Source organism: Physeter macrocephalus, chromosome 7, assembly GCF_002837175.3.
Source record: "Physeter macrocephalus isolate SW-GA chromosome 7, ASM283717v5, whole genome shotgun sequence".
NCBI classification, from domain to species: Eukaryota; Metazoa; Chordata; class Mammalia; order Artiodactyla; family Physeteridae; genus Physeter; species Physeter macrocephalus.
Genome location: NC_041220.1, coordinates 117,213,796 through 117,226,441, shown reverse-complemented (window position 1 = coordinate 117,226,441; position 12,646 = coordinate 117,213,796). Strand labels below are relative to the sequence as shown.

The following is a 12,646-nucleotide window of genomic DNA, read 5'->3' as shown; positions in this document are numbered from 1 at the left end:
ACGATGAAGAATTTGATTGGCGGTTTGAAAACGGCGGTTCTCGCCGGGGCGGCCGTGGGCGGGCTAAATATTGGAGCTTGATCTGGTGTGGTCGCGAGTGGATGACGTCACGGCCTTTCGCGGGAGACGTTCGAAAATGGATTTTGTGAAATACATGTGTGAAGTGAGCTGTTTCACGGAGTTTCCGGGGAGTAAGGAGGGTTAGGCTGGAGTTTTGAGCGAGAGGTGGTGTCACTGATTTTGGCGCGACTGGACGAAGGAATTCGCTCCGCCAGAAGCGGACCGGTGCGGAAGCCGTGTGGAACCAGGATTGGATCACAGGGTTCTCGGACGACTTGTAAGAATTGGTGTCTCCTCTTCACCGCCTTTCCCAGCCCTTGCTTTGCAGTTCCCACATACGTGTGAGAGCCAGAGATGGTTTTGCTCTTTGTTTTTAGGACTGACAAAGGGTTAATTCTCCTCTGTCATTTGGTTACACAGGATCATGGTAATTAAACTTTGGCAAATGAAATGTGAGCTTCTTTTGGTTATCTGGACTGGATGCTTTCTTAAAAAGCTATCGGGTTCGTGACTCTTAAACTTTTAAATCTGTGAATCATTTAGGGATTCGAAAGATCCTGCTTGTTCCAAAACAAAAGGACCAAAAACATCTCGTCGTACTTAACAGAAAACATCTCATATTTTAGTGATAACACAGAATTTTATACATAAATCTATAAAGCAGCACAATAATGTATGTGTGAAGATATGTATGTATTTCTGTACTTAAGTATCACAGAACATCTAGGGTCTCCATGCCAAAAACTTATTTGCACATTAAGCTTTCACCCACTAGAGGTGGGTCAACACTTGACTTGTTTTAGAGATATGGATAGATGAATACTTTCAGAAGGCTTTTTATATTTGCACCTCACTGAAATATATGATGCTTTTCGCTAAAAACGTTTTTCCTGTTTATTGGTAAGAAAGGGGTGTTGACTCACCTTTGAATGTGGGAATTAGGGCTTCTTCTAAATATTTTAAGATCCAGTTAGCCTTTTTTTTTCCGATGTCTAGTCCTATAAACTAACTTACCACATATATGAGTTTGGACCTCCTCAGTTCCTTTTAAATTTTAAACAAGTAATATTTCTAATTTAGGAAAACAATGGGAAATTTTATTTTGCAATTTGTAAATAGCATATAAGCAATCCTAAATTAGTAAATACTGGATTTCTAATATGTAAATTGTGATGGTAATAACTACTTTTCAGGATTATGAGGCTGATAAATATCATATGTAAAGTATCTAGTCCCATTCCTGCCTGATACAGTAGGTGTTCAACAAATAGTCACATAATGTTTTTGTGAATATGAGCACCAGAATTTAGACTACTTAATTTTGAATTCTGAATCTGCCATTTATTTACTTCATGATCTTAGGCAAATTACATACCTATTATGCACTTCAGTTTCCTTTATTGTAAAATGAATATAAAAAACAGTATCTATACCATAAGGTGTGAACATTTAAAGCATTTTCACAGTGTCTAGCATATAATTGCACTGAGTAAATAATAGCTGTTATTCAAGGGACCTAATGTTAACAACTGCCATATGCCAAGCATTGTTTTGACACCGTGTAGTCTTACCTACATATATAGAATGTCTAACCCATTCAGTGGCTAGAAGCAAGTTGCTATAAAAGTAGCAGTGAGTGATGTGTTTCTCTGGACCTCTCTGTTATCTTCTTGGCTTCCATTGGGCATCTAGCAATCCCGTGGGCTGCAGGGGAGGGATATCGGATATGGGAGTTATATTTCTGAAACGGAGTGCCTCTGTAGGTCTGGGTCCTGTCCTGTGCACTGTGTTGTGGGGCAAGTCTTCACATCTCATTTGCGTACCCCTTGCCACATCCTTTCTCCATTTGGCAGCCAGAGCAATCTTTGTAAAACCCAAGTCACATTATGTAATCTTATTCTTAAAATCCTGCCTTGGCCACCTACTGTCTTTATAGAAAGTCCAGACAACTTAGCATAAAATAGAAGGCCCCTTGAATCCTGGTATTGTTCACTTTCTCAGTGTTATTTCTTACAACTCACTATCTTACACTTGATTGTACTAGAGTTCCTTGATTATTCCTTGCTGTGTCTTCCACAGGCTTTTGGACATGTTGATTCCTATTTGGAAATACCTTCCCTGGCATTTTTCCTTGGTTAATGATTATTTCAGTTTACAGCTTAGATATTATGTCTTTCAGGAAACCTTGTTTGATGCCGAGTTGGGTGCCCCTCCTGTGCTTATTCCTGCCACATTTGATTGTAATTACCGTTTATTACCCTGCTATACTGAAAATTCCTTGAGACTAGGAATAGTATTTTGTTCAGTTTAGTATCTCGGCCTAGCACAATGTCTGGCACGCAGTAAGTACAAATATATGTGATATATAAATAATATGTAGGTGGCCTGTTTTTATATATTTTTTATGTATATAGGATGAATTTAATCCAGAATTGCAAATTATAGCTTTATTGAATCCATCTAGGTTTCAAATTTGAGCATGTATCACTATCACCTGCAGGGCTTGTTAAATTACAGGCTATCCGGCCCCAACCCCAGACTTTATAATTTAATAGGTCAAGACCCAAGAATTTGAATTTCTAACTGGTTCCTAGGTGATGCTAATGATGTTGGCCCAGGGACCTAAGGCAGTGGTTAAAAATAATTTTCTTTGGCATCTCTATTTACTTCTTCAATTCACCCTCTGATTTTAGATTTCCAAATTTGTCCACAGTAACAATTTTATCCAATAGCGTAGGATAACTACAGTACTCACTGCAATGATATTGGAAAGGTTTTTCCTTGGAGAGGTATTAAATGTATATTTGGTCTTAGATACTGTGTTATATTGACTTTAAAATGTAAAATGAAAAATTTGAAATGCAAGAGGGCCATCTTGTGGTGATCGTAGCAATTCAGAAAATTTTAAAAATTGAAGCTTTTTCTATAAAGAATCAAGCTTGGGGGGAAGGGAAGAATAATATTTTCTGATACATATTTTGGCAGCTGGAAAAATGTTTGCAGCCTACTAATTATTTTATATATTTTACTTGGTTTTCTCTTTACTTGGCAAATTCTTTTTCCACAGTGTAGTGTCACTATTCTATCGTGTCCTCAGTGGCAGATAATTTGATTACACCTGTGTGTTTTTTTTTTTTTTTTGGCTGTGCCACATGGCTTGTGGGATCTTAGTTCCCTGACCAGGGATTGAACCCGGGCCCTCGTCAGTGAAAGCGTGGAGTCCTAACCACTGGAGCGTCAGGGAATTCCCTATACCTGTGTTTGCCTTGACAGTTACATAGTCTCAGGATGCTTAGATGCCTCTCTCTGGTCAAGAGTTTGTGGGGGAAAAATTGTATTTGTTACTTACTCTGTTCATCAGGGTTGAATATTCTTTGTCATTTTTCATTTTAGGTGATATAAATTGTTGAATGACCACTGATTATTTTCTGGACCTGACTATATATAATTTCAGAAGAAACAATGGAAAGCCAAGAATTTATTGTAAGTCTTGTCAGTTTTCACTATTTCCTTTTTTCTTCCTTCTTTCCATGTTTCACAAATGTCTTGCCAGATTTAGCAAAAAAACCTAAAATAAATTTTAAAAAAAACAACAATCCCAAACCTTAAAGAAGGACACTCAGTTAAATTTGAATTTCAGATAAACAGTGAATAATTTTTTAGTATAAGTATGTATGTCCCAAATATTGCCCTGTATTGTGTCTGGCAACCCTACACATTGGTTATACAAAGTCCTTTGGAGCAAATTCTTTGGAAGTTTGGGACCAGGAAATAATTTCTTTCTCTTGAAGGACTGGCATGCCTCTTCTGGATTAGTGGTTCTTAACCTGTTTGGTCTCAGGACCCTTTTTAAAAAAAAAAATTTTTTATTTATTTATTTATTTTTGGCTGTGTTGGATCTTTGTTTCTGTGCGTGGGCTTTCTCCAGTTGTGGCGAGCGGGGGCCACTCACTGTCACGGCCTCTCCTGTTGCGGAGCGCAGGCTCAGTAGTTGTGGCTCACGGGCTTGGTTGCTCCGCGGCATGTGAGATCTTCCCAGACCAGGGCTCGAACCCGTGTCCCCTGCATTGGCAGGCAGATTCTTAACCACTGTGCCACCAGGGAAGCCCTCAGGACCCTTTTTGATTTTGGGGCTTATATCTATTGCTGTCTTTCATATTATAAATTATAATGGAAATTTTTGATTTTGGGGCTTATATCTATTGCTGTCTTTCATATTATAAATTATAATGGAAATTTTTTAAATGTTTATTAATTCATTAAAAATAACAAGCCCATTACATTTAACATAGATTACATTTTTAATGAAAAGTTTATGGTCCAAAAACAATAACAACAGAAACATATTGTAAAGAGTAGCAATGCTATGCATTTTTTGCAAATCCCTTTAATATTTGACTTAATAGAAGACCGCTAGATTCTCAGATCTGCTTCTGCATTCATTCGGAAATTGAATCTTGCAATATTGCATATATATAACCTTGGGAGCTTCTACTAAGTACATGACCAAAGGAATGAGATTGAAATGCAAACAACATCATGAAAAAGGTTTTGACTTCACAGACCCCTGAAAAAGTCTTGAGGGGGGCACCTCCAGGAGGCTCTGTACTCCTGGACTTTGAGAACTGTTCAATTTTTTCCATCCCACAAATGACTAGGAAGCTCAAAATAGTTTTTGTTGCTCAGTTAACTTTTCAGTTTCTTCTTAGATTTTACCTCTCCTTTCTCCCCTCCCTTGCCTTTTTTTTTTTTTTTTGCGGTACGCGGGTCTCTCTCCGCTGCTGCCTCTCCCGCTGCTGCCTCTCCCGCTGCGGAGCACTCCGGACGCGTAGGCCCAGTGGCCATTGCTCACGGGCCCAACCGCTCCGCGGCACGCGGGTTCCTCCCAGACCGGGGCACGAACCCTCGTCCTGTGCATTGGCAGGCGGACCCTCAACCACTGCGCCACCAGGGAAGCCACCCTCCCTTGCCTTTTGCTACCAGGTTTTTTTGTTGTTGGTGGTGTTTGTTGTTATTGTTATGATATCTGTGCTTTTATTTTGATAAAAGATGTCTTAAATATTTTTTATAGGTAGGAAGGGTATAAAAATATATAACATTTAATACTTGTAAATAGAAACCATTTCTTTCCTTTGTACTTTTGGAAATAAGGTACTATATACTCATCAAAAGATGAAGAAGTCTAAAGTGTGGCAAGATGGAATTCTGAAGATCACTCACTTAGGAAACAAAGTAAGTGCAAAGTAGTTGACTACGGAGTCTAAGAGTTGGGTTCTTGCCTTTTGATTGAATATTAAGAAAACTCTGTAGATGATAAAATCTTAGATTTGTCCATAAGCTGATGTGATATGAAAACAGAAGTTGTCAAATGATTCCCATACCACAGTGATTCATTTGTGCATTATAAAAGTTCAGTTAATACTATTTAATTTCTTCTCATTTTTTTAAAATTAGATTTTCTATGAAACTTTTCAGGAATTTTGGCACACTTTTTTCTTTCTTTTTTTTTTTAAATTTGTTTATTTATTTATGGCTGCATTGGGTCTTTGTTGCTGCGTGCAGGCTTTCTCTAATTGCGTTGAGCGGGGTGGGGGGGCTACTCTTCACTGCAGTGCGTGGGCTCCTTATTGCAGTGGCTTCTCTTGTTGTGGAGCATGGGCTCTAGGCGCACGGGCTTCAGTAGTGGTGGCACGCGGGCTCAGCAGTTGTGGCTCACGGGCTCTAGAGTGCGCAGACTCAGTAGTTGTGGTACACAGTCTTAGTTGCTCTGCGCCACGTGGGATCTTCCTGGACCAGGGCTCGAACCCATGTCCCCTGCATTGGCAGGCGGATTCTTAACCACTGTGCCACCAGGGAAGTCCCAGCACACTTTTATCTTTGCAGGTAATAAGAGTTTAACTCTACAGAAAGAACTACTATTAAAATATATTTCTAACACAGTACTCACAGTGTAATGGTACATACAGAGTTGACATACCATTTTAGAAAAGCTGCCAATTTCTGAAATTATGTATAGAATTTTTCTAGTTTTGGATTTTCTTTGAATCTGTTATTTTATGATATGATCTTATCAGTCTTGAGAAAATTATTTACTAGGATAATCTTTGACCCTACTAGATATGGTGATCCTTCCTTGGGTTTCTTTTCCCACCCTGATTATCTCCATCTGTCAAATTTTCATGTTCTCCTCTTATCAGTTCTTGTGACCTTATTTAACACCCTTATCTCTTCCATTCTTCACAACGCCTCTTCTTCATTTGACTTCTGTGACACCATGCTCTCCTGATGTTGCTTACTTCCCACTTCTGAGTATTTTCTGTGGGCTCATTCTCTTCCCATACTTAAAATTTTTACTCAGGACTCAGGCCTACATGCTCTTATATATAAAGATACATAAATTATCTCTGTCTCTCTTTGTCACTCTCTCTATGGAGAAAACAGAGATTTATTGTAAGGAATTGGCTTATGTGATCATGGAGGCTGATGAGTCCCACCATCTGTAGTTGGCAAGCTGGAGACCCAGGAGAACTAATAATGTGGTTTTAGTGTTTATGCCAACAGGCTTGAGACCAGGAAGAGCCAGTATTTCAGTATGAGTCAGAAGGTAGGGAAAAACTGATGTCTCAGCTCAAAGACAGTCAGGCAGGAGGAGTTTTCTCTTATTTGGCCGTTGTGTTCTATATAGGCCCTCCACTGATGAGATGAAGCCCATCCACAGAGCAATCTGCTGTAGTCATTTATTTTGAGGTATATATGTGTATATATATACACATATATATGTATATATATGTGTATATATATACATATATATATGTATATATATGTGTGTATTTATATACATATTTTTTTTTTTTTTTTTTTTTTTTTTTTTGCTGTATGCGGGCCTCTCACCGCCGCGGCCTCTCCCGTCGCGGAGCACAGGCTCCGGACGCGCAGGCCCAGCGGCCATGGCCCACGGGCCCAGCCGCTCTGCGGCATGCGGGATCCTCCCGGACCGGGGCACAAACCTGTATCCCCTGCATTGGCAGGCAGACTCCCAACCACTGCACCACCAGAGAAGCCGTGAGGTATATTTTTGACATGTAACATTATTTGTTTCAGGTGTACAACTTGATGATTTGATATTTATATACATTGCAGAATGATCATAGTAAGTCTAGTTACCATCCATCAACATCCATAGTTAGAAAAATTCTTTTTCTTTTCTTTTCCTTGTGATGAGGGCTTTTAAGATTTACTCTCAGCAACTTTCAAATATACAATACAGTGTTTTTAACTATAGTCACCATACTGTACATTATATCCCCATGACTTACTTATTTTGTAAGTGGATATTTGTATCTTTTGACCCCCTTCACCCATTTGGCCCATCACCCTGTTTTGATTTCTTTAAAAAAAACTTATCAAGTGCTTACTATGTACCAGGCATAATGCTTTAAATGTATCAACTTACTTAGTCTTTATAACTCCCTTATTAGTTAGGTACTATTTTTATCTTTATTTTTTTGATGATGAAGCTGAGGCTCAGAGAGATGAAGCCCATAGATCTCACAGCTAGAAAGTGGAGGAGTTGTTTATTAATTTAGATTTTTTGGCTCCAGAGCCCATGCCCTAGCCATTCTATTGTTTCTTTTAATATTACTAATTTAAAAGAAGAACTTTATTATAGATGAGTTGATAACATATAGGACACATTGACAAGATTGTGGCCTCCTGAATGAAGCCAGCAGTTAAAGATCTCCATATTCTGTCCTTATTCTACATATCTATCACTCTGAAATTATCACTAAGAAAATTTTTAATGTAGAAAGACTACTTATCATTTTTTAAATTAACATTTGATTTATTAAAACAGAAAAGTAGGAATTCCCTGGTGGTCTAGTGGTTAGGACTCTGCTCTTTCACTGCCGAGGGCCCAGGTTCAATCCCTGGTTGGGGAACTAAGATCCTGCAAGCTGTGTGGCGTGGCCAAAGAAAATAAAATAAAAGAGATGGTAGGGAAGGAAATGAGCACTATTCTTTAAAAACAAAAACAAAAAAAAAAACTAACAAAAAAACAGAAAAGTAAAAGAAAAACTAGTTTTGCCTTAAGCCTTCAATTTCAGCTTACAGATCCTAGTCAGTTTATAAACCTAGTTTAGTTTAACTTTTAGTTGAGTCCTAGCTCAATATTTAGTCAACTTAAGTCAAACAGGCTAGATGCTTTTTTTTTTTTTTTTTTTTGGTAAGTGGGCCTCTCACTGTTGTGGCCTCTCCCGTTGTGGAGCACAGGCTCAGCGGCCATGGCTCACGGGCCCAGCCGCTCTGCGGCATGTGGGATCTTCCCGGACCAGGGCACGAACCCACATCCCCTGCGTCAGCAGGTGGACACTCAACCATTGCGCCACCAGGGAAGCCCAATACTTTTAAACTAATTAATCCATTCACTGTCCAATGCTGCTCTGTAAAACTCTGGGGTTTTTTTTTGGGTGTTCTTCCTATTCAGTTAAGGCCAAGTCTTTAAAATCTTATAGAGTTTGTGTTATGTTAAAAAGACATGATTGGATTCTGCCTATCTTTCATGTCTTCTTTTGGTACAAAATCATAAGTATTAAGGTTATGCTAGTGGTATTATCCAACTTTATCTTCATCTGTAGCTTATATCTATTGAGTGTCCATTATATATCTCACACTGGTAGGTTACAGGAGAGCAAGATAAACACAAGTTAGTCCCAAGGAGTTTTTCTGTGATCCAGGAAAATTAACAATCTCATATCCTAACCCTTGTTCCCAAATCCAAGCTATTGCTTACAGTATTTTTCTTGCTAGTAATGCCTTTTCTCTATGTATTCAGATTCTTACTGTCAGGGTTATTCATTTTCCATTAACTGAGTCATCATTCAGTAAACATATATTGCTGCTGGGCAGTGGGAAAATTCAAATAAGACGTATGGAAGCAGTGTAGGACAGCAGTTAATGTCAAATAGACATTAGCCTGAATCCTGCTCTTCACTTACTAGATGTGTAATCTTGACAAGTTATTTAGTCCCTCAAGGTGTATAGTGTCTTCTTTGTAAAATGGGGAAAATGATACTTCATAACGTTTTCTTGAGGATTAAATAAGAAAACAAATAAACTTCTTAACGAAGTACCTGGCACATATTAAGCATGCAATAAATAGTAACTGTTATAGTTTTTGTCTTCAAGGGAATTTTATCTAAGTGCCTAAGGATTAGAGTATATACAGAGATATGCTTAAGGGTCGATGAGATTACGAATGAGAGACATCAAAATTTGACTCTGGTTCAGAGAAGTCTTTCCAGATGAAGAATATTTTTTGGCGTATTTGTTTTGTTTTGTAAACAAAATTGATAGGTCGGAAGGAGGGGAGCTGAAGATGGTGTCATTGCTGTAACGGTGTGGAGGTGTGGAACAGTGTGAAATATTTCTGGGAACTATAAACAATTGGCTCTGGCTGGAATGAAGGTCCCATGTGGGGAAACTGTAGAATACACAGCTAAAGAGGTAGGCAGGAGCCATATCATGAAGGACTTTGTGTGCTCAGCTTGAGGAGCCAGTGAAGAATTAGAAGCAGAATGACATAAGCATGTCTCTATTTTAGAAAGATCACTCTGGCAGCAATGTCTGACATACCTTTTAAGTTATGTAGGATGAAAGATTGGATTTAGGAAGACAGTTATAATAAAGAGGTTATAGGATAATGTAGATGAAAAGTGATGGGGGTCTGACCAAGGAGGCCTTAGCACTGACAATGGAGAGAAAGGATGATTAGAGAGAAATTGTGAAAATATTATAGAATCTTAAGGTCTTGGATATGGAAGGTGAAGAGAATCCAGAATGACTTTCAGGTTTCTGTATTATGATTATGGTATTTTTTGTGTGTGTGTGTGTGTGTGTGTGTGTGTGGTATGCGGGCCTCCCTCTGCTGCGGCCTCTCCCGCTGCGGAGCACAGGCTCCGGACGCGCAGGCCCAGCGGCCACGGCTCACGGGCCCAGCCGCTCCGCGGCACGCGGGATCCCCCCAGACCGGGGCACGAACCCGACCCCCCCGCATCGGCAGGCGGACGCGCAACCACTGCGCCACCAGGGAAGCCCATGATTATGGTATTGAGTGAGATAGGTTATCTGAAAAAGAAAAGCAAGTTTAGGGGGAACACTGAAGATTTTCAGTTTCATTTTGAACATACCGAATTTGCAGTGTCATCAAAACACTTAAGTAATTGGCGATAGGGACCTGGAACTCAGGAAACAGTTTTGGGCTACTGATGTCGATTGGGAGTACTTGGCATTTAGATGATATTTGAAGCTCCTGGAGTGGATTCGTTCATTCATTTATTTAACAAATACTTTTTGAGCACCTGTTATGAGTTACACACTGTTCAAATAAGACGTATGGAATCAGTGTAGGACAGCAGTTAATGTCAAATAGACATTAGCCTGAATCCTGCTCTTCACTTACCTGCTGCGGATGCAGCAGGTAACAAAACAGTTAAATCCCTGGCTTTGTGGAAATAACATGGAGGAGACAGACCAGTAAACTAAATGAAGATGTATGTCTAGTGAGTTAGGCAAACAACAAGTAGAGTGAGCAAGGGAAAGAATGAAGATAAAGGGGACTATGTAGGCCTTATTGGCTAACGTAGGGACTTTTGTCTTATTCTTTGGGAGCTGTGGAGACATTTGAGCAGAAGTGCGACATGATTTTTGTGAATAATGTGCTCAGGGATGGAGAATAGAATGTAAAGAGTAGAGAAGAAAAGGTAGGAGACCTTAGAAATACCAAAATTTTTAACTGCTTTATTGAGATACAATTCACACATTTTTCATTACACCCATTTAAAGTATACAACTCGATATATTCACAGTTTTGCAACTATTACCGCAGTCTAATTTTAGAATATTTTAGAATATTTTAGAATAGAATGTAAAGAGTAGAGAAGAAAAGGTAGGAGACCTTAGAAATACCAAAATTTTTAACTGCTTTATTGAGATACAATTCACACATTTTTCATTACACCCATTTAAAGTATACAACTCGATATATTCACAGTTTTGCAACTATTACCGCAGTCTAATTTTAGAATATTTTAGAATATTTTAGAATATTTTTGTCACCCCAGAAAGAAATACCATAAAAGCACTACTCAGTACCCACCCCCCAGTCCTAATCTACTTACTGTCTCGACACATTTGCATATCCTGGACTATTCACATGAATGGAATGATACAATAAGTGGTCTTTTGCGAATTACTTCTTTCATTTAGCATGTTTTCAAGGTTCATCCATGTTGAACCATGTACCAATACTTTATTCCTTTTTATTGCTGAATAATATTCTACTTTATGGATATATCCCACTTTGTTTATCCATTCATCAATTGATGAACTTTTGAGTTGTTTCTACTTTTTGGTATTATGAACAATGCTGCTCTGAACATTTGTATGCAAGTTTTTCTGAAGACGTTTTCATTTCTCTGTACGTATATCGTACTTAGGACTGGAATTGCTGGATCATGTGGTAACTCTGTGTTCAATCTTTTAAGGAACTGCTAACTCTTAGCCAAAGTGATGGAAACAGCAGTGTTTAAGGGACTAGTAGAGAAGCTGCTATGAAAAATGGCTACAGAGCTAGAGAGACGCGAGGAGAAAGCCAGAAAATGATAATCACCTTAGTTTTCTTTTTCTCCCATATCCTGCACGTTCAATAAGTTTTACTCTTTATGCCTCTTATACAATTGTCTTATCCCAGTACTAATGACTTATTTCAAGCTCTAATTATCTCCTTGATCCTTCATATCATACCATTACAATAATCTCTTTACTGATCGTGTTTCCTGTTTTGCCTCCTGTAACTCATTCCAATTCTGTCTTCTCCCTGATTCCATTCCAAGATTCTCCTGGTAGGGAATAAGTTCTTGAATTTATGTGTATGCCTTTGCTCTCTTGCACACACTGAATGGATGCTTAGTAAACATTTGAGATAGATGCACTTGCTAATCCAAGTTTACAAAGTGGGTATTCCTTTCATTACATGATTTACTTATATAACAATTTTTGATTTGCTTTAAAGATGTTTAAGAAAAGTGGAATTGTGTTGTGTCCCTTTTTAACATTTTTAACACTTTTTTTGTTTTAATATAGGCAATTCTATACGATGACAAAGGAGAATGTTTGGAGAGTTTATTTCTTAAGTGCCTTGAGGTATTTTAATTTATCTTATTTTTAAGTTATTGTTAAATCTTAGTTCCTTTGTGAATACTGTTAAATAGTATAGTAATGGTACTAATACTAATAATTATAGCTAGTATTTATTGAACATTTATTATTAGCCAGACTCTGCTAAAAGCTTTTAGATATTGTTTCATTTCATCTTTATACAACCCTGTGATTTTTATAGATTAGGAGTATAGTACTGAAAGTTTAAATAATTTGCCCATGCTTATATAGTTAAAATGGTAAGGCTGAGGGGCTTCCCTGGTGGCGCAGTGGTTGCGCGTCCGCCTGCCGATGCAGGGGAACCGGGTTCGCGCCCCGGTCTGGGAGGATCCCACGTGCCGCGGAGCGGCTGGGCCCGTGAGCCATGGCC

At 38.6% G+C, this 12,646-nt stretch overlaps 1 protein-coding gene across 2 annotated transcripts in view; it reads left to right on the top strand.

Annotated features, from left to right (window-relative positions):
- Positions 1-129: 129 nt before the first annotated feature.
- Positions 130-12,646, top strand: part of ZGRF1 (zinc finger GRF-type containing 1) — a 69,977-nt gene continuing 57,460 nt past the window's right edge. For both annotated transcript variants that reach the window (XM_055086175.1, XM_028492185.2), the window contains exons 1-4: positions 130-337; positions 3,454-3,543; positions 5,212-5,292; positions 12,202-12,261. In XM_055086175.1, the coding sequence (XP_054942150.1) occupies positions 3,523-3,543; positions 5,212-5,292; positions 12,202-12,261 (162 nt within the window). In that variant the 5' untranslated portion in view covers positions 130-337; positions 3,454-3,522. The remainder of the gene's footprint in view (positions 338-3,453; positions 3,544-5,211; positions 5,293-12,201; positions 12,262-12,646) is intronic.